The following is a 22,528-nucleotide window of genomic DNA, read 5'->3' on the forward strand; positions in this document are numbered from 1 at the left end:
TTACAGTTTCAGAGAACATGTGTTAATTATTTTAAAAGCCTATAATATTCAGATGATTCATTATTACACAGGATGTGATGTTACAATCCCTTGCGTGCTAAGATCTGAGACAAAACACACTTAGAAGCCCATTCCGGCTGAAAACAACAACAACCGGCAGGCTAGCAGTCTGCTACCAACTAGCAACCAACAAGAAGACACCCGCCAACTAGCCTAGCCAACAGCAGTAGGTAAGAAGTGATGGGACATGCGACTACATGTCAACCAACACTTCTCCCTTGTGCCAACATTTGGAAGCTCTGTCCAACTAAAAACAAAAGAAATAAAGAAATAAAAACTGAATTAAACTGTTTCTGAAGTGGATTTATCATTACAAGTGGCCAGTTCACTTACAAGTCAGTTATGCACCCTGCTGTTAATGTAAAAATGTTAAACCACTGCAGCTGTAATACTTTTATTGATTTCCAAAAAAGGATTACAGTTTCAGAGAACATGTGTTAATTGTTTTAAAAGCCTATAACATCCAGATGATATGGCAATATGGTCTCATTTTGAAGCACATGGGATCGACTTGATGGTGGCTAGTCCATAAATAAGCTGCGGTGCTTAGCGTCTGCCCAGATCTGGAACCTGGTCCCACGCTCCCCGTTTCCTTCTAGCCCACCTTGGCGGACCAGTTTACCCGACTCTAGCGGCTTTACACGGCTAATTTATGCCCGTTCCGTCCTTTCATAACCTCTTTAAAACGCCACAGTGGCCGTGGCTGGGTGAAAGGGGGATGTGAAGTGGGTGGTGGGGTGGGGCGTCTCTGATGGAGTTAGCCTTTGCATTCATGAGAAAGCTGCTAAAACATATGAGCTCCCTTCCATGTGCTAATGGGAAAAGCTCGGTGCTGAGAACACATGAACGCAGTTTCAGGAAGCAGTAAATGTCACTGCTGATTCTTAATTACGTGGCCTATACCTCCTCTCCACTGTGGGCTGCATGTGTAGTTTTAGAGGTTAGCCTAGGTTGGATCAGACTGTGGTTCCTGGCTCATTCACTATGTCGCTATAAAGAGCAGATGAAATTATTATATGATGTTGTGCAATGGCTACAGCTGTGGTCGCTTTTTGAAGACAAATGTTTTGCCTTCTTTGCCTATGTTGACCTTCCTTCATCAAAAAATACCCACATGTCTCAATGGAGGGTTGGTTGTGTCCAACGGAAATATCTTGTGGACTGCCACAGAATTCATAATCCCCAGAGGATGAAGACTTCTCCTTCTTTTCAATAAGAATTTGCAGTGACATAAGACATGTGTTTATGCCCACATTAAAGTGGTTTGCAGAAACCTTCGTGACCTGGCTTTTCGTTGAACGCTGACAAATTTCAGGGCACAAATGGTCTTAATTGATGTCATCATCTCTGCCAAAAAGCTCTTTCTGTGATTCTGAAGGATACTTCTTAACAATGTGACTGCCTAAATGCGATTTTCTCTCTGCTCTTTGCTTTGTAGCTCACCAGTTGGTCACTAGTGGATATGCCAATGTGGTTGCCTGATTGTATAAATTCCACCCCACATTTTCCTAGGTGTACCAAGCTAGCTCTGCTCACCGTCACCGTACTCTATCTGAAAAGGAAATTCCAACAATGCTCCATCTGGATTCATCAGATCCTCCAAGCCCACTATCGGCATAGTAGGAACCAAAGTTGCTGACAGCGTTTCATTGTGGTAAATGTTTGGGGAACTCATCGGTTGCTTCGTACGTCAAACAACTCTATCAATCACTCCAGTCTGGTCTTAACTGTCATGCTGTTGCCTTAACCTTTATATTAGTTGATACCTGTCTAAGATTTTTTTCCCCTGACGTCAGTAGACTACACAAAGGTTGATGTCCATCGTCTCACATTGTACCGACATGTGAATTTCTAATACCAGGAACAGGAAAACTAAAATAATGAATAACCTCAAACTTTCTGCTCACTCACTTAAAGAGCTGAACTTTATATGCACTTAACTGTGCATAGGCAGTTTTTCACTTTAGCCCACAGATTTATCAATCAATAACTCGGGCTACTCCTCTGGTCTGGATTAATAGCTGAGGTAAAATAAAGTCACCATTTTAAGTGCTGAAACCACTGTAAAGTATCCAGCATGACCGACTGTTCTGGGGCAATGCAAGCTGACAAAAACTGACTATATGGCTGCTCTTCTCAGAAACAAATCATTGTTGTTTTCATTTATGATGTAAAAAGCTCTGGGGCCAATATCCAGGTAGAACGAATGTCTTCCTCTGCAGAGCAACAGGGAGTTCAGTCAGAAGACCTGCAGGCAGGATGCTATGCCAGCAGAGATGGGTCCGTTAAACTCAGAGCTGGCGTTTGTCTTTCCCTTGAGCGCATTATTTATATGACGGACTTGCACGAAGCACAGCTCTTCCTCCCACCAAAACCATAATACAGTGTCTTCAGAAGGTGTGTTTATGGCTCTGTAAATCTGTCATCTTCATATTACAACCAACTACCAAACCAAATATTACTGTTACTTTCAAAACAGTCCAACTGACCCCCCCTCCATATCAAGTATAGGGTATAACAGTAAATAATCATGAATAATAAAAGGAAATGTTGGACTCGTGGGGATGTGAAAGAAATAAAAGCTAAACAGAAGAAAAATGTCCAGTTCTTATCATCAAAGACAATGAAGAATAAAGAAAATATTAGGGAGTATTTTAAGCCACATGTAATAGTGCTTACTTTGGGCTGCCATTTTTAACTTCACCTCCCATCTGGCTTATATTGGATTTAGCTGATTGTCAAAGAATTACATCTTTATTTTAATCCCCTGGTTTCGGTGGGACGGGGAAGTGCGGTTGATTTTCCGCTGCAAGTCATAAAATCTTTGTCCTGGTAAAACATTTTATACTGTTAGCCCAGAAAGCTTTTTAAACAATAGCTTTGGTGTAAATCATGACTGGAGCACATGCACCTTCTGCGGGGGTAGTGGGAGGCTACCATTTATCCCGCCTGAACCTCTTAAGTCTCCTCGTGGGAGCCGAGGGGTTTGGGGGTCTTGAGTGGAACATAATGTCAGTCGTTCGGTAACTTTAGCTTCATTTGTCTCTCCTTCTGAGAACTCTGGGACTGTTAACTCGGGTCGTCACCTCATAATATGGCAATCTTTTAATTTGACCCTTTATTTAGAGGAGTGGAGGAAAGAACCAGTCAAATATCTGCTGCTTTCAAAGACAATTTGGTGACCCCCTTAAAACATTTAGCATGAGAGAGCTACTCTGGTCATTTTACCATATGAGGAGTGATGATAGAAGCTACGTTGGTATGTTATTTATTAATTGTTAGTTTTCCCCTGATTATGTTAAACAGTGACATTTTAAGTTAGATTTAATTAGCTTAGACTCCTTGCGCAGCAGTTACATGCAGTGATGTGTACTTCATATGCAGACGATGACATATTATTCATTAGAACATATCAGCAGTTAGAGCCGTGCATCAGCTAGTTGTAAAATAATAACCTGTGGAGTTCCACAGCGGTCAGGATTGGGGCCAAAGTTATTTATACTTTATCTGAACGATATTGTCACGATATCAAATAAATTATATTGAGTGATGTTTGCAGATGATAATATATTTTGCTCAGGGAATGACCTGCAGGAACTAATAAGAACAGTAGGAAGGGAACTGACTATTTATTGTCACTAAATGAAAGAAATAGTGAAATAAATTTAAAAGGAGTAGAAATTAAAAGAGTGTATGAAATAAAGTTTAGGGAACTATAATAGATCACAAACTTTTTTGGAAACCACATATAGACTCCATAAAACAAAAATGATGAAGGTCAATTGCTATTCTCTATAAAACAAAGCATTTGTTTACTAAGAAGCTTATATCTATTATATACTTCTCTGATAAATTAAAAATATTTTTTAAATCATTTTTCGAGTGAGGAATAAAAGCCTCCCTGATGGTGTTTAGTGTTAATTTTTTCAAATTAAGAGATGGAAGACATATTTTTTTATTATTATTATTTTTGAAATATGTAAAGCAAGAACAAATGTAAAATACAGATGTGTTTCTGTTCTTGTGTAAAATTATGGAACGGACTATGTGATAAATTGAAATTATGTTATAAAAATCTTCAAAAAAGCCTCGAATTATAAGGAAAGGAAATAGAGTTCAAAATGACTTAAGTTGGATGTTGTAGCAATAGATTTTGTTTTAATTTGAATAGTTAAATTTTTTTTTTTTTCTGTAGATTGTTTACCTATACTATAAGCCTCAGGTTTCTGCCTAAATCCTTTTTCGCTCAATGATTGATATGCTATATTGTGTATTAAATCATGGAAAAACTAATGTTCAAAATAAAAGAAAGATAGAACGAAAGAAAGCTTCTTACAGCACAGTCCGTAGTTCAAGTTTATTGTCATATTGTTGCACTAGACTACAAAAATGATCAAGGCTGTTTATGGCACGTTCAGTGTGCATTTTAAACCACGACCTCACCTCAAAAGGAACCTTGAAGACACAATCCTTTTAGATTGCCTCATCTTTACGGTTGAGTTGGGTCAAGGATATGTACAAATGATTCATTTATTCTGGAATAAGTAAATGCACACATATAATATCTGTGTTTCAGTAGTTTCAGTTCTTTAGGTCTACTGTCAGGACTCTCGGGAGATCCACTAATGTTTTGAGTCGTTTTTATGCAGGAATCTAGAAATGTCTGACTGGTGCAATTACTTTATGGATGATTAATGCTGACTGTATGTCATTATACTACATACATTATTATTGTTTTATGCACCAAATGAACCCACTTCCTCCCAGTTAAATCCAATGTTCAGTGTTCTGCTGCAGGGAAACTTTTGGACCTGGAGTTTGTGTGGGTGTTACTCCACTGTGATCCACAGAGACCCCAAAGGCCCCACACTAACAACATCCTGTTAACACACACACACACACACACTCAGAAGACCCATGTCCATTCTCTGATGAGTCACAACTGTTTTGTAGGCACAAAACAGGGAGACCTACACAATATTAGGTGGTCATAATGTTATGCCCCAGTTCACCTGGAGGATTCATCCACACAGTCAGAGTTTACATATGTTTCTTCCTGGATGTGTCCGTCACAATTTGACTTTGTTCCCAGATCTCAGTGATCACTTTGCGGCAGGCAGTGTTATTATAACCAATAGGGAAGATGGCCAAAACTACAATAGTAGACCCTGAGCTGTAATAAAGCAAAATTATCCTTTAAATCACTTGTCTATTCATCTGTGGACAATTCGTTCACACAATCCTGCATGCTTCCCCCGTGCAACCTAATATCTAAGCCTGCCTTGTGTTAAATAAACAATGCACCGTATCGTTTTTTTCTCACCTCATCATCATGGATTATTGTTTAAACTGTCAGGAGACACCTCCAACAATGTTGTGGTAGTGAACCAGCTCCAAGCTAATGTCAATCAAATACATTAATTTCCTCCTCGGGTGTTTAGTTTTAAATTTTGGGCACATCACTGATGCCACAGTTTATTTTTCTGTAAGTCACACATTTGCAAATATGAGAAGGATTTCTTCTGAAAGCAAATATCAGAAGGTTATGGATTATGGCTGCATGGGGATGTAACCGCCGTGTCAGCCTGTGAAAGTGTGCGCGTCTGTGTCGCCCCCCGCTGGCACTGTAAAATACACGGGTGTTAAGAAGTGGATAGTCGGGTTAGTGTGCACGTCTTGTCCCTTAGATAACTCCCCAGTTCGCAGAATGTGCAGACATCCCTCTGCCTCTACCAAATCAAACAGCCCTTTGCTGTCAGCAGCGAGTCAGGCCTTCAAGGTTCGCCGTGCTGGACTGAAATATAAAAAAAGTGTGTGTACCGGTTAAGTGTCGAGACATCCGCTGCGATGTTGTGATTAGGGTTCCTGGCTGTTTGCTCTGGAGTGCTGCGCATTCCTCGCAGCCTTAATTGATAGCAATTATGTGGTTTTTGATTCTGTGTTTGATTGGGAGGCAGATTTGAAGTCTCGATTCGAAGGGCACAGAGTTTTTATTGTCTTTGGAACGTCAGGGTTTTGAATGCCTGAGTGATGGCCTGCTACCTTTGGTGAGTCACACCAAGGAGCAATAGCGGGTTGGCGCTAATTCTGACGGCTCTGTTTTCAATATTTCACATTTTTTGTTTTCCGCCGCGTCTAAAAGAAACTGGAAGGCCACTCGATGTATGGTATATTCCCTGTCTGCCAAGAGCTGTCCATCTAACACCGTGTTTTTTTTTTTTCTATAACCAGAGGATTTGTCCCACCAGGGGACACCTGGCTTGTTCCCCACCTCCACCGTGTAAGTGTTCACTGCCTTAAACTGCCAGATGTTATGAAAGGCTCTATTGAAGTAGGCCTTCAGCTCATAAAGCGATAAAAAAGGCACCATGGCTGAGACGTCTGTCCTGATAGCTTCAGTGTCCAGACTATGTCATCTGATTTACATGGGGCTCTCACATGTAACTCCTCGTAAAAATAAAAAAAAATAAAAAAAATGAAAAAGTCTGGAGTTGGACACAAAATCATGTGATGCCAAATATATCTTTTTTTCACTTTTTTTTTTTCTATTTTCTGAAGATGCCCCTTTCTAAAACAAGAATGCTGGAAAAAGATGAAGCAAAAGCAAAAGGGAACGGGGGAAACTGTGGCGTGGGTGACAGAGGTGGAAAAATAGACTGAGAGAAAATCAAGGAAGCAGACATTTGAGATATTAAGAGGACGGATGGAAAGAAGCTGCCGTTATTCCTGCTCTCACTCTCTGACACACACACACACACACACACACACTCACACACACACACACACTTCACGAATGTGTGAAGTTGTGAGGTTGCGGCCGGCCCAGCTCCTTGTTTGTCTTAGCACGCTTAACTGAGGCCCATTTATTGATTGGCTGGTGTGGCGGACCTGACTCGTGGGGCTCGGGTGCCCACCCCAACCCCACCCCAGACCCCGGACAATTACTTCCCCCAACCTTCACGCAATGCATGCACTGAAACACACACACACACACACAGCCAGACTCCTATTCCTTCTCAATCCCTCCCTTCCTCCCTCCCTCCTTCCCTCCCTCCACTTTCTCCAAGTTACTCTTGAGGAAGGACGGGAGCGAGTCAGTGAGGAGACGCCAGCCACGCAGGACACACAGAGTGACCCAGAGAGGAGGCCATCACACACCGGACTCTCTCTCAAACACACACACGCGCACGCACACACAAGTTAGCAGAACTGGAGCGATCGTGCTGTTGTGAAAAAGCATGGAGCAAGAATTTTCATCCTGCAAGCTACTGGTGACAGCTCTTCTTATTCTGGTACTGTAATGTGATATTTTTGTATTTTATCTTTAGTTGTCAGCCTCCTTCGAGCTACTTTAAGGCAGAAGGTTTACTCTAATGCACTCCTTTGCTGTCTGTGCATGTATATGTTACGATTCAAGTGCTCCAGAGTCTGTAGGGTAAATTGTCTTATTTACTTCTGCTAAAAAAAACAAAACAAAAAGAGACGTGTCATGCATGCGCCGACCAGCAAGCTTTTAAACCTTGAGTCTAAGACTCGTCGTGACGCTGGGTTCGCGGCGTGACAGTGGGTACGTTGGCGTGCAGCGCCGGAGCACATGACAAGGGATTCAGCAGATGTGCAAATATCGTGTGTCGCGGCGACTGAAAAGGCCATCGTGTGTATATTGACACAGCCTGCAGAAGAAGGCACCAGGGTCGGGTTACTTTTTCCCCCGTCGAGGAGTTTTTCCGTCTTCAAGGAAAATCGACTGAGTCTCAGCTGCTGACAGGTGACTTAAATAGAATCTGTCCATCAGAATAATATGACACGGAGACGCGTGATCTTCTGTCATTATCCCTCTGCTTATTTCCTCCCTTCCACCCGTAGTGAACACGCTAGGGCCGCGGAGACCTTGCAGCCTTGTGTGTTTGCTCTGTTTTTCCCACAGTGAAGGAGCCAGAGAACAAATATGTTTAAATATTCATGCTTTGTTGAGCTTGAGCTCGCATTGTGAGGCAGGCGCGGGGTGTATCCTGCGTGCTCCCGCCACGAAGCAGGCCAGTGCAAATAAAAAACCTGGAGGGATCAGAGGAGGAGAGGTGGGTCATGCGGCGACGGAGGTTTAGGAAGGCTGATATCTGAGCCTTTTGATTATTGGATCCAAATCCCAGCAGGACGGCCGTCCAACTGACGGAGCCTCGTCTTCCTCCGCCTCCGTTGAGAACAATAGCGGCGCAGGCAGCCAAACAGCCTCCTCATCTCCATCCCTTCATCCTTCATCTACTTCCCCTCCTCTTTCTTCACCAGCCTCGTTAGCCTCCGGTTCTCTTGGCTTTGCTACCCGCAGCTCTCGGCTCGTAATTGAGTGCAAAATCCGCTGATTGCCTTTCAAAGGCCAGTGAAGGTGGTGTGCTAACCGGCTGCCCGGAGCACAGCCTGTGTTTATTTACCGTGATCCAAACACTGAAATAGTTGGCCCGTGTGGAAAGTAGCACCGTTGCGATATGTTTGGCCCCACGCTCTGCTGGCTGTGTGTTTAGGTCTTGCAGTTCCCCTCTGCAGTTCCTCAGGCGTCATCGGCACTGACAGCCATTTATATCAGTCCCTACTTTTAATAAAGTGAACCCGGCGCCCCTCCCCGCTCCGTACGGCATGGGTGTTTTTGCTACCATGACCCAAAGAAAATAATCAGAGCGCTATTATTACCTTCTATCTGCTTTCCTCTGCAAGGTCCATTCATCTTTGTAGACTAAGCACAATGCCATGCTGTTTCAGAAAAAGGGGCTGAGGAGGTCAAACTAACTTGGCGTTCGCCGAGATTTTACTTCTTCTAAACTCTCAAGGTACAGCAAACGCAGAGTCTGGACCTCGACTGTAAGCTATTTGTCAGCTCCGCGGGTAAAAAAACGGACGTCTTTAGAGCAGGTGTTAAACATAAAGTTCTCATAGTCCCTCCTTTATTCAGAATGTAAGTGGGCTTGTTGTGTCATGCCTAATCAGCAGGATTTTGAGTTTTTAAAAACCCCGTTGGATGTACAAGCAGCCGGCGTAGAGTTCCCACAGCGAGCAGCTGTCTACAGCGCACAATAACTGAGTTTTTAAATATTCTTTCATGGCTCGCCAGCTCTGAAGAAGTGCTCACATTGTGGGAAATGATAATTTTCTCTTATCTGCCTCTGCTCCCTTTGGGGCCCACGAACCTCAGCTGAATGGCAGATTATTTTATTGAATGTGTTTGCACCTCCACTCCTCTGAGCCACATTCCTGCTGCCACAGGAGGTGGATGATTTGTCCCAGTGTTAATTCCAAGTTCCAAATCTCTTAAATATATATATATATATGTGTGTGTTATTTTCCAGGTTTTTCATTCATGCATTCACCAGGTAAAGAAGCGGCTTTTCCTTTGCCTCAGTCTCGCTGGCAGCTTTTGAATTTCCCGAGCTAAGTCGGCCCTGTTCTAGATAGCAAAAGCAAGCTGTTTTCCTTTTCGCTTAATCTGAGCCTGGTATTCAGAAAATGCGTCTCTCTAACTTCATTCAGGCAGCTCTGGAAAGGGCATTGAGAAGAGCTGGGCCTGACTGAAGCCAAGAGAAAGACCCACAAGTCATATGCACCCATACGTGATCCAAATTACCCGGCGCTGCCAGACTTACAAATAAACAAATCCAGTCCAGTGCTCTGAAAATCAAAAAAAAAAGAAGGCAAACGGGAGCTGAAACGGAGCGAGATAGAGGGGAAGGGAAGCTCTTCGTTTTTTGGCCTATTGTACATCCGAGACGCGCATTGTCCTCGCAGGCGCAAAATTAATCTTCTCATAATATTGATTTTGGGCACCGCAGTAATATTCCTACGGCCACTGCCAAATACGTCCCAATGCAATTAACAGAGGAGAGCCTCGGACTTTAAGAAAGGACTACGATTTCACAATCCCAAGGAGACGTTTGAAATATACAAAAGGGCCAGAAGTCAAGAGCTCCTGATTACCTCCTCTTATTACCTTCCTTACTTATTATTTACTTATTGAACAGGTTAAAGATGAATGTGAGGCCACAGCTTAAAGTCCGAAAAACAAGACGGAGCAGATTTGTTTGTGTGTGTGTGTGTGTTGTTAATGGCAGTTTGATCACACATTAACTTTTCTCCGGCGTATAGAGCTCACGGACGGCCCGGTCAGAGGAGGACAGGGACACGCTGTGGGACGCCTGGGGCTCGTGGAGCGAGTGCTCTCGTACCTGCGGAGGAGGAGCATCGTACTCCCTCAGACGATGCCTCAGCTCCAAGTAAGATCGCCTCTCCGCCGCCTCTCAAACTACATCCTGATGCTCTGAAATATGTGAAACACAGAAGAACTAAAAGCTTCTCTTCAACGTACGCTATATAGACATGTGTTATTGCATGCACTATTGTGACAGTACTGCAACATTGTGAGCACATCAGTACGCCGACCTTAGCATTTAGCTCAAAGCAGTTGTTAGCACGTTTGTGAAATGTCAATTCCAACGTTGTCTTTTTCATTTCTCTGCTTTTTAAATCCCTTTATCCTTTTTCCTCACTGGTTTACCTCTCTTCTTACGAGAGCCAGGGACATAAAATAGCAGTCACATTCTTAAAATATCGAGGCCTAGAGGCTGCTTTCGCTGTAATAAGTCTCAATCATTAAAAAAAAAAAAGATGGTTACATCACAGGAGGAGAGGATTTACGGTTAAGTTGACGTTAGAAGGTCACCGACCTTCAGATAAATGGAAACATCCCATGGGCAATTTGTAAGTGCGTGCTCAAACGCTATCCGAGGTAATCTCTACTTTTAAAGAGGAAAAGTCCTGACTGAGGTTGGACTGATTTTGATTAAAATGTAATATCATGGCTTCGAGATTCAGGCAGCTTTCCTGATAGTGTGAGTAAATCCCTCCAATCAAACCTCCCCGTTCCCTCGAGGCCGTAACGTGAGCGCTCAAAATGCATATGACTGTTACGTGACTCACTAAATATCCCTGAGGGGTCAACTGAGGAACCGTCTAGACAGTCGTACGAGGCTAAACCTTGAATTCATCAGTGACAATTAGGATCTGGTTTTCGGTAATGGATGCCGACACACGTTTCTCCGCGAATCGGAGCGGAACAATCAATGCCCCCCCCCCGACCAAAGTACATGGCACTTTTACAATTTAAATCAATAACCCTTTAGTGTGATTAACTTCGGGCTCTGCAAACACTTGGATGTGCTCCCGCTGCTCATCATCTCGGCTTATGTCTCGGCTTAGGATGGGAACTTGCGCCGTGGTCCTTTTTGGTGCTTTCATCTGGGCTCCAAGCTAACCCAGTGGTCTTTCAGGTTAAAGCTACCGGGTAAAGTGACTAATTACATAAGGATTTGAGATACAAGAGAAAAAAAAAAAAAAAAAAAGATGGAGAAGAAGTGAGAGAAATGTTGTCACATTTATTGGCTGGGAAATAGCTGCGGGGTGACTTCACCACATTCCTCCATTTTACAGTTCCCAGAATGTATTGCTCACTCGCTAAAGGTAGCCAGTGAGCTTCGCTTCTAAAGTCACCTCTGGTTCACTGCTGGGGGGCTCCGGAGCGCCGGACAGGAGCAGCGAGCTCATAAAACAATGTGAACTGACAGAACAGGTCACAGCTGAGACGTACCATGAGGTGGTTCGTTCGTAACCGCGCTAGAGGACAATTCTGAGATGCATGAAACTGTCAAAACCTCAAACTCGGTGTGCCAGACCCCCCTCTGCACTGTAAACACTGAGGTCAGTGCCTCTTTTTTTTTTTTTTTTTTTTTTTTTTTCATGATATCATTTCATGATATCACCACCAACCACTCCTCTTTGCCTGCCTGGAATTTCTCGGTTTAGGCAAACCTCAAAATGCTACTGGCTGTGAAAGCAATTGACGTGTTAAGAGGTGTTTGGGGTTTTCGTCTCCGCGTGGGACGTAGGCAGCGTGTGTGGAAGTGCATGTTCACCTCTGTGTGTTTACAAAGCCATGTGTCCTTTGGCAGTAACGGTAATGCATGGGGCAAATGGTGGGACCCTCCATAGCACCTCGTCCCGCCTCAGCCCGCTGTTGCGTGGGAATGGGGGGAGCAGTAGTTCTGGCCCCGGGTGGCAGATCAAACAGTGTCATTAAAAAAGCACAGCACAAGGCCTCTTATATATGTGTGTGTGTGTGTGTGAGACTCCTTGGCAAAAGGGGCTGGAAAGGAGCCTGTAACACCCTCCAAACCAATACCACTCCAAGTCTCTTTTTTTTTTTAATGTGCACCCGCACATACAATGACTTACTGCTGCTTCAGGAACGCACGCGATTTACCCAACATCCCAAAAAGGCACACGCCAAGCACAGACTAAACACAGATCGCCTGGCCTTCATTAGTCGCATCCGCACAACACGCTTCACTTGATCACAAACTCCATTATTAACAACAGCATGGTCGCTCTGAAGCGAGCGTGGACATATGGATTGGGTGTCGTGGTACGAGGAAGCCCCACTTATGAGGCCTGTGGTTGGCAAACACTTTATTATTCTTTATTTTTTTTTAGCATTTATTTTATACGAAGGAGCCCCCATTTTAACTTAAATCCGACTCCGCACGAGAAAGTCAAGGAGAGCCATAAACTTAAGTCAGGAAATAAAGATGAGCGGTAATGGGCAGGGAGCAAGTTAAGTACCTAGAAGCTGCAGAAAAGGATGTTTTCCTCGCTCTTAAGGTCACTTATACGCAGAAATTACAAGCGGTGACATTAAGTGACTGTGGCAGTTTGGGAGGAATGCCGCAGCTTTAAAGTCTATTTTTAAAAGCTAAGGAAGTTAAAAGGGAAATTTCTCCAAGGCAATGAATTGTCTAATTACAGTAACTTGGGCCGGGGACCAAGAACCATTCTTGGTGTGGGGCAGAAAGCAGCTCGCTCTCTCTCATTCTTTTTTTTTAACTATATAACTGAGTGCATATCATTCCAGGATCAACGAAAACAAAAAGCCAGTGTTGAGATTAGAGAGGAATCTGAAAAGATTTTTAAAAGACATTTGTCAGAGTTATAAAAGAAAATAAAAAACAAAGCGAGAATAACGTCCTGCTTTTAAGCAGCATTACGCCAACATTAAATCACACCACCCAAAAATGTAAAATATACAACAGTTGTTCATTTTGAACCAGTAGCAGACGGAAGAGATGCATTATTAGTAAAAGTTAAATACTCTGAGGGTGTTATGAATATGTCATACATTCCCAGGCCACTGGTACCCACCTATAGTTGCCATCATGACGCGCTAGACACAAGTAGCTTAAATATGAGAAAGTGTGAAAAAGTGCTGTAATAACTTGCAAAGGGTGGACGTCACAGCCGCTGATTCATGTGCGACTGCTGTAACTAGTCATCTCGCCCACAACTCCCTCTGTATGTTGAGACATACGTAGACCACACAGTTGCAAGACACATTATCGTAATACTTGTATATTTAAAAATGTTCAAAATAGGGCTGGGTGGTACACCAGTTCATACTGAATACTGGTATTTTTTCTGTTAATGATATGAATTTTTAATATACCGGCATGCCGGTGTATTTGATTATACAGCGTTGGGCACGCTGCGCCACGAGACACTGTTTCAGACCGGAGCATTTTCAATGTCTTAACACGCATGGTGCGACTGTGTCACTGTGAGACGTGGTGAAGATGGAAAAGTCCAAAAAAAAAAAACAATCGACGTCAGAGGACTTGTGACAAAAAAAAGGTGCTGTGTCGGTTGTTTGTTTCTTTATTTTTAAGGCGACTAAATGTCCCCAATTTTTAGGGACAGTCCCCGTTTTGGATGATCTGTCCCCTGGCTAAAGCTGTCCCCGAAAATGTCCCCAATTGTAGCTTGATGAATGAGAAAATTGACATTGCAGACATAGCAGGTGAAATATGTTTATATATATGAAATAAATACGTAAAAATAAATGAAACTTTCTTTTCTTTTTTATCTTCAAGCTGTAAATGTCCCCAGATTTCCACATCAGCAGTCAGCTTCAACACGGGGCCATGCAAACCTGTTTTCTACTAGTGTTGGAATATTCTACAATATTTACTCATCATCACAGTAAAATCGTCCATCCTTAGTCAATCTACTGAATTAATTCCTCTCTCAACCAGCAGGAAATGTTGTGAACACATGATTTTATATGAAAAAAAAATAAATAAAATACGGTGATATACCATCAAAAAAATACTGTGACATACGCCCAGCCCTAATTTAAAATTGCAATAATACCGTACATTTGCGTATATATTATTATACAGGGCTTAAAGTTTGCCTTTACATTTAAGAAATATACAGTATTTCATGGAATAAAGTGTCGCACAATAAAAGAGCGGGGTATTATCCAAATTATTATGAATCATCCCCGTGGAACAATGAACACTTACACCAAATGCCACAATACACAGAGCCACAGACGTCTGGCTGCGAACCAAAGCGCTGGACTGACCGGAGCTAGTACACAAAAGGAAAGATGCATTGCATTCTTTCGCTCTTGCTGCATCTTTTCTCAACCTCACATCAGTCTTCTCTGAAGGCCCGGCTGCTCTGTTTTCCCAAACTGATCAATAGCAGAGCTCGCCACGAGAGCATATTTTAGGCATTACAAAATCGGCCGCATTCTCCTCGTGTGCCCACTCGCCTAAAGTGTATCAATATTATGGCAAAAGTTGTGGAGCCCTGCTTGTTATTACTTTCAATCTAGCGAGAAGAGTCGATGACACATATATGGACATTTTTGGTCTGGACAAATTTTGCTGTGTAGGCGGTATTATAAGAAGTTACTACTCAGAAGCAGGATCTGTCATGGTAACGATTGATTTTTTATTTTTTTTTTGGCGATCTAAATTGTAGACACTATGCAATATTGCGACAAAACACATGTGTAGCTGTGTCTTCTTGTGTGTATTTGACAGAAAAGAACAGGGTCATAGACTGTGAGTTATGTCAAGTTGTTTTTCCCCTAACTTATGATGACGCCATGGTGGATCTCAGAGTCTGGGCCTTCTGCTTAGCCTCCACTTTGGAGCTTGCAAAGTAACGAGGAAATGAAAAGGGAAATTTATTTTATTCCCGGTGCCACTTTTTAATGTCCAGTTTATATATTGCTTGTCCCCGGTATGAGTTTCCACGCTGATCCCGATCTTTGCTACCTGTCTCTCAACTCTTGCTCTTTGAAAGTCTCTTGTTTGGGTTCAAGCTCCATAACCTACTGTTTGGCTTGGCAGAGGGGACTGTCTGGATTCATCACAGGCTCTAATGTTCTTGCCATGCCACACGCTCCACATCCACTCCCTTCACTCCTCTGGAATAATACTGTAAAAATCCCTAAACCCCCCAGTTCACCAGCGAGTCCAAGCTCTGCGACGTTGCCTCCAATCACGAGTCCAGATTAGCTGAGCGCAGATGGCACTGGAATTCCTCTCAAGTTCCCCGAACTCAAAAGAATATCTTTTGATTAGTTTCCACCGAGGTCTCAGATAATTGGCCTATCATAGTCACATCGATGGTTTATCATCACTCGACATCAAAGCGCAAAGGAATCCTCATTTTCAGTAAGTGGTGCGCGCTCCATAATTTGGGCAGAGACAGTGCAGACTGTCATGGAAGGAGTCGTGATCCAAACTGCTCCAATCTGTTCTGCAGACCCAGGCTGGAGGGCTTTAGTCTGTCTGCTTTACCACTGTGTGCACATTAGTGTTTGGTTTATAGCAAAGATCATTTTTGAGACGTCTACACCAAGAAAAATTTAGATTATATCTAATGTCTAGGAAATACTCTATGCTTTAGGCTCTTGAGCTGCTTTTATAAGTAAGCCATGTTGGTTTGAAATTAAGTGCCTCCTACACACAGTCCACTCTTTTCTTTGTTGCAGTGTTTGAAGTTTAAAAGGGCAACTGTGGTCCCATCCTACTTGATTAAACAATACTATTGTTAGCATTCTTACAGTAGGCATCTCAGAATTTTGTTCAAAGCACCATTGTCCCCAAATACATCCTCCTAGAACTGGTATCACGGCCGTAAGTTATATAAGCATTGTTTTTAATTATTATTAAATAAACTAAGCTTGATTAAAGCTTGGTATTTAGCATTTCATTCCGACGTCCTTGTATCTTCTCCATCTGTGGTAAAAACCAAACATTTTTTTGTGACTGTGTGCTTTCCTGTTCTGAAGCAAAATCTTCAAACCTCGTATTATCGCCGTGTCACATTGTGCGAATAAGACTGTTACAGCTCTGCAAACACACCACACACTTGTGTTTTTGTGTCCAAGTGGATTTCTTGTCAGTGGTTCAAAGAGACGGTGGATAAGCTACCAGCTGCTTTGGACATTGAAGATGATTGGTGTTCATTGTGGTTTGTTTTATCAATCATTCCCAAAGCCCACATATTCTTTTTTTTCCCCCTTCTTATGCAGGACTTGCGAAGGGCAGAATATCAAATATCGCACATGCAGTAATGTGGTAAGTTAGCAGATTCGTCTTCATGTAATTGATGTTAACAGAGCTTTCAAGTTGTGTAATGTGGTGATCTAGGATACAGTTATTTGGGGGGAAAGTGAGAAGTTCTTGTAGTTAGAAACAGTCTCATATACAGACCACCAAGATGTTCTTGCACCAGCAGAACTCATCCCACATACAGATGAGTTGAAGGATATGTTTTGGGCAGAATTATTAATATGTCACACCATCTTTCTGGCGCTGCTCTCAGGACTGCCCTCCAGACGCCGGTGACTTCCGTGCCCAGCAGTGTTCAGCTCACGCAGACGTGCGATACCAGGGCCAGTACCATGAGTGGCTGCCCATGTACAACGACCCGGACAACCCCTGCGCTCTCAAATGTAAAGCCAAAGGCTCGGGCCTCGTGGTGGAGTTGGCGCCCAAGGTGCTGGATGGAACCCGGTGTTACACCGAGTCTCTGGACATGTGCATTAGTGGAGTCTGCCAGGTGGGAGAAAGTGTCACAGACGTCATCTCGAATCATCAGGAATATTCATTTATTTTCATTTATCTTTGGTTGAAAGCCAACATTAACATACTGTAGGGATATCTTCAATAGGTTTTGAAAAATAGCTCTCAGTAAATGTGTTGTGCGAACAGCTGCATGCTTACATTAAACTGAATGCATTCTTGGAGATAGATAGATTCTCCACTGGAGAACATGCATTGAGATAATTGATTGTTGCATTCTGGAAAGCAAGTGGTACAAGGCAAGTAAATCCAAGAATACACAGTAGGCTGACTTATGCTAGTAACATGCCATCTGCTTTACAAATGAATACTCGACGAGTATTCATTTGTATTCAACGAGAGTACTGTTTGGCCTTTGACTGGCAGTTCAGGAAATCGTTTACAATGCATTTTTCCTCGGTTGAATGGGATTACGTCCCAAGGTGTTGTGTGTGCAGAGACACACGGGGGAATCCCAGCGGACTCTCCTACAATGCTTGTGGTTATGGTTTTGTCTTACTGACAGGAACTGCGAAAAACGTCATCAATCAAACGTCGACACTTGCAGATAATGTTTTATAAAAAACAAAGGAAGAATGTGTTTTGGGAACATAATCAGCTCTGTAGAAATAATTTATACAGTCTTAGAAATACAAGCAATAGATATAAATACTGAATAAGGTTTAAACAGGTTTGTTTGTTTAAAGTTACATTACAACATGGCGTGAAGAAAACTGTTTTCTCAGATTTAATTCTGACTTACATTAGTGTCAGTTTCCTATTTAATACTTATTTTAATATATTTATCTTGCTCTTCTTTTTGAAAGCTGAAGGTTCAGAAGAAGCTGAAGGTTTCATGCCTGCGGTGATGTTAATTTGTTTTCCCTCTGTGTTACAGATTGTTGGTTGTGATCACGAGCTGGGAAGCACAGTGAAGGAGGACAACTGTGGCATCTGCAACGGCGACGGCTCATCCTGCAGACTTGTGCGAGGGCACTACAAATCCCAGCATGCTTCAGGAAAAAGTAAAGAATATGTTCTGAGACAGTCTTTTTTTGTACTTTCATAAGTAACAAACACTATTACTAGAACTTTTGCAAACAAAAATTATCATGAAAAATGTATTTGACCATTGACACTTAAACATTCAGAGTTGGGATACATCGTGGGTATTGCAGGATCGAGTCATTTTGGAGTTATTACTATATTATACTACCTAAAATTCAGGATATCTTTGCTTCTGTGGCTCAAAATTTGACCTTTCTTTGTTTATACTGTCTTTCTATCAGTCTGCTACCATTATGGAAGACAAACTCAAACTTGGTAGAGTGGCCCTTTAATACCACTTTTTAAAAAGTTTATGATATGTTAAACCTCACCTTTTCAGTGCCTGCTAAATGTTGCATTATCACAAGAGTTATGATTTTATTATTTATATCTGTGAGTATCGGTTTGCTACATCCTCATGTTGTTCGTGTTTGTGTTGTTCAAGCTGAGGACACGGTGGTCATCATCCCCTACAAGAGTCGTCACGCTCGCCTCGTCCTGAAAGGCCCGGATCACTTGTGTAAGTCCTGGTAGGTCCAGGGTGCCCTTCCATTCAGTTGAACATTATATTTGGCAGTGTATTTTTTTTTTTTTTTTTTTTTAGTGCTGCACAAATGCCGCACACTGAACATGGGGTACTCTGCGTTGCTCTGAAACTATGTTTTAATTATTTCTGATGCAAAAAAAATGTTAATTTTCATTTTATATACGTTCAAAAAAGACTTTTCTTTTTCCAGAAAACATGTTGTTGTACTTGGCAGACCTTTTGTAATTGCTCACACTAATACCAATATAATTAACCTCATTAAATTTTGGGCTCTCTCGTAAAGACTGCTTTTAAAAGTAGCTGACCAGAAGAGGTGTACGTTTCTTCCTTTTTGCTCTGGCTCTGGGAGGACGTGAGGCTTCCAGCAAATATCACCGATGTCAAAGCGCTGGCAGCAAACTCCCCAGTGGATCAAATCGATAACAAATGTTTCATCTCCGTAGTACCTATCTTCGCGCCACAGCGAGTTTAAAGGCCGTTTCCTGAATAGACGGATTTTTCATTAAATATTTCCCCCCATTTTTTTTTTTTTTTTTTCACCCTGAAGGCACTTAAATTGTAACCATCTGGTGGCCTGTGATGACTGTGCCTGGTTACTGCTTTTTCCTGTGTTCCTCTGTTGTTTTTGTTCAAATGTCCTCACTGGAATCACACGAGGCCTTGTTAAACCAGTGGTGAAGTGAGGTCAAACAGAGGAAAAGGCTCACTGTAGTCCTGGCCTGCTCACTGACCTGAAAGGGCCCCCCTCGCAATGCCAGATTGAGAGTATTCGCCTCCAATCACAACAGCCCGACTGCACTCTTTATGTGTTACTGGATTGAATAAAGGTCCGGGGTCAAACGGTCTGCGGTTAATGAAAGTCTTCCTCTGAGTTTCTAAACATTTTAATCGTCGCTTTTTATTTTGTGGTTGAGTAATGGGTAGGTAGGTAGGTACTGAACAATGAGATTTTTTGAGGATGTGATAACAGATGATGGTCAAACTGGTGCTGTGGTTATCTACTTTTGCTTCTTGTTTATCAGATGTGGAGAGTAAAACTCTACAGGGCTTAAAAGGTGAAGTGATCCTGGATAAAACTGGGCAGTACCATGTGGAGAACACCACCTTGGACTACCAGAAGCTCTCGGATAAAGAGATCCTGAGAATCGCTGGCCCTCTCGGAGCTGACTTCACTGTCAAAGTAAGAGCTGTTATTAACACCTATTTAAATTAACTTAAACTATTCAAGATTTATTTGTTATCACTGACTCAAATGATTGCGTTTAAGACAAATTTTAAGACAAAGCAGCAGCCCACTGACCTGCTTTGAAGCTCAGTCAGCTTCGCTCTTCTGACCGGCCTACATCACCGGGACCTCTGAAAACAGTGCAGCCAAGCCAAACTGGGCTCAGATAAGATTTTATTCATGAACTCTCGGTGAACTCCTCCGTGTTAAACCCAGTTCAAAGCAGATCTGATTTCATTTATTTAGATTGGAACCGGTTTGAGCCACTTAAGTATGAAATTCAAGAAATGAGTTTGTTTACTCTCTTAAAGGGACGGGATATTTTGAAAGAGTGTGCCACGCACTTGTGGTGGTTGCACATGTTTAAATGATCTTATATCTTTGGCAGCCACAAATGATATTACTCTGCAGCATCGGTCTTCAACGGGGGGTCCGTGGAGGTTTTTATTTTTTATTTTTTTTATTTTCACCCATAATTTAAAATTTCTTTAAATACACATTAACATGAATCCAACATATTTTAGTACAGGGATAAATGGAGGCAGAAGATCTTTCAGTCGATACGCACTGTTTCACACAGAGCACCACACTAGCCAGACCTGTCAATCTAATCCTCCTGTACACGGTAGGCCCCGCCCCTATTGCTGGTGAGCCAATCACGAGGCTGCATATTACTTGCTGATTCAGTTCCCATGTGACATTCAAGAGACACGATGAAATATTAGCAGAAGAGGAGCTAACAGTGCACCCAACTGAGGCCAAAATTGCTTGGTGATTCACTGTCCCTACTACATTTAGCTATGTTTAGCTAAAACACGAATGTGCCAGTTTTTTTCTATATCTATCTGTATCTATCTGAACCTGTGTATTATTTTTGCAGCTTAATATTTAATGCAAAATGATAATAATAATATATATTTATAAATAGCAAGGCCCAGTTTAATATAGATCACATATAGTAGGTAGGGGGGTTCCTACTTAATCTGTCCGTCAGTTTAGGGGTCCTTGGCCTGAAAAACATTGAAAAGCCCTGCTCTGCAGTGTCAATGCACTTGTGTATTAAAACACTAAAACATGACACCACTGGGTTCATAAATACAGCAAACTTACCCTGACATTGGCACAAATGCTACAACATGCACACGTGAGTTCTCTATTAAATGCAAGTGAGTGGATGTTAAACACTGTACAGGCCACAGACAAGGAAATGCCTGTGAAAACTTCCGCCCTCATAAACACAGTTCAGGGTCAGATAATAATAGGAAGCGAAATCTGAAATTCTATAAAAAATTTAATTACCTATTTATTTATGTATTTTTTTAAAGTCATTTGTCGCCGCTTTTCCCCTTAAATGTGACACTTAATTTTAACCACACCGGCTGTATTGGTTGAGCAAGTGAAGAATAACGGGTGGTCATTCTTTGTCCAAAGGCAATGAGGTGAAAATGTTTAATTACGGAAAATGATTAGAACATGATTAGATGGTGACACTTGAACATTGTTTGTGTAGGTGCAGTTTGTGAGCGGAGCAGACAGCGTGGTCCAGTACATCTACTACCAGCCCATCATCCACCGCTGGAGAGAGACCGACTTCTTCCCTTGCTCCGTCACCTGTGGTGGAGGTGAGCTGCGTGATGGTAGCCAGATATATTTTAATACAGAATTGTTGCCAATTTCACCCTTCTTTCTCTGTAGGTTACCAGCTAACCTCAGCGGAGTGCTTTGATCTACGGACTAGCCGGGTCGTCGTTGATCAGTATTGCCATTATTACCCAGAGAACGTCAAACCGAAGCCCAAACTGCAGGAGTGTAACATGGAGCCCTGTCTGGACAGGTGGGATACCACATCTCTAACCTTTAACTGGACTTCATTTTTCCATTTTAATGCACGCTAATTCCTGATTTCTTAATATTCTCTGCCGTTTAGCGATGGCTACAAGCAAATTATGCCATACGACCTCTACCACCCCCTGCCTCGGTGTGTATTCAACACTAAAATTGTGACAAACACAAAAAAAAGCACACAGCACAAATCCTGACATCTTTGTCGCTCGTTGTGAGGTCAGATGGGAGAGCAGCCCCTGGACGGCGTGCTCCACCTCCTGCGGTGGCGGCATCCAGAGCCGCTCGGTGTCGTGCGTGGAGGAGGACATGCAGGGGACCATCACACCCACGGAGGAGTGGAAGTGCCTGTACTCGCCCAAGACGGCTATAATGCAGCCTTGCAACACCTTCGACTGCCCCACCTGGCTGGCACAGGAGTGGTCACCGGTAGGCCGCCCCGCTTTAGCTTGTTTTTGAACATTTTCAAAAAACGCCACGTTGAGCTTTCCATGATTGAAGTAGTCCCCTCGCGAGGCGCTGTAAAACATTAGACTACGAAATTAGACACGCTTACGGAGTCCAGCTAAAACACCGAGCAGCCAAATGTACACAATGTGTCCTTGTGTTCTGTAGCTGTTACTACCTGTGAAGTCAAATATTAGCAAACATCTCATTTGTCACCATTCTGAGTCTTATTTAACCAATGGAAATAAAAAAAAATAAATAAAAAAAGATTAATTATTTCAGGGAGAAACAAAAATATACTCAACAGATTGTCCAAGTTGAAATTTTCTTGGCGCCACAAACAAAAAACATCATCCAGACAGGGACGTGAGCAACTGCGTAAGCTAAAACACAGCCTTGCTT

At 42.5% G+C, this 22,528-nt stretch overlaps 1 protein-coding gene across 2 annotated transcripts in view; it reads left to right on the forward strand.

Annotated features, from left to right (window-relative positions):
* Positions 1 to 22,528, forward strand: part of LOC125022117 (ADAMTS-like protein 1) — a 96,168-nt gene that overhangs the window by 56,743 nt on the left and 16,897 nt on the right. The window contains exons 1-11 of one of the 2 annotated variants that reach the window (XM_047608440.1): positions 7,169 to 7,352; positions 10,192 to 10,319; positions 16,487 to 16,532; positions 16,780 to 17,016; positions 17,917 to 18,043; positions 18,511 to 18,585; positions 19,635 to 19,792; positions 21,348 to 21,459; positions 21,533 to 21,671; positions 21,765 to 21,815; positions 21,904 to 22,108. In XM_047608440.1, the coding sequence (XP_047464396.1) occupies positions 7,299 to 7,352; positions 10,192 to 10,319; positions 16,487 to 16,532; positions 16,780 to 17,016; positions 17,917 to 18,043; positions 18,511 to 18,585; positions 19,635 to 19,792; positions 21,348 to 21,459; positions 21,533 to 21,671; positions 21,765 to 21,815; positions 21,904 to 22,108 (1,332 nt within the window). In that variant the 5' untranslated portion in view covers positions 7,169 to 7,298. Of the gene's footprint in view, positions 1 to 7,168; positions 7,353 to 10,191; positions 10,320 to 16,486; positions 16,533 to 16,779; positions 17,017 to 17,916; positions 18,044 to 18,510; positions 18,586 to 19,634; positions 19,793 to 21,347; positions 21,460 to 21,532; positions 21,672 to 21,764; positions 21,816 to 21,903; positions 22,109 to 22,528 lie in introns of those variants that run through there. The other variant, XM_047608431.1, reaches the window with a different exon arrangement.

Source organism: Mugil cephalus, chromosome 1 (genome assembly GCF_022458985.1).
Source record: "Mugil cephalus isolate CIBA_MC_2020 chromosome 1, CIBA_Mcephalus_1.1, whole genome shotgun sequence".
NCBI classification, from domain to species: Eukaryota; Metazoa; Chordata; class Actinopteri; order Mugiliformes; family Mugilidae; genus Mugil; species Mugil cephalus.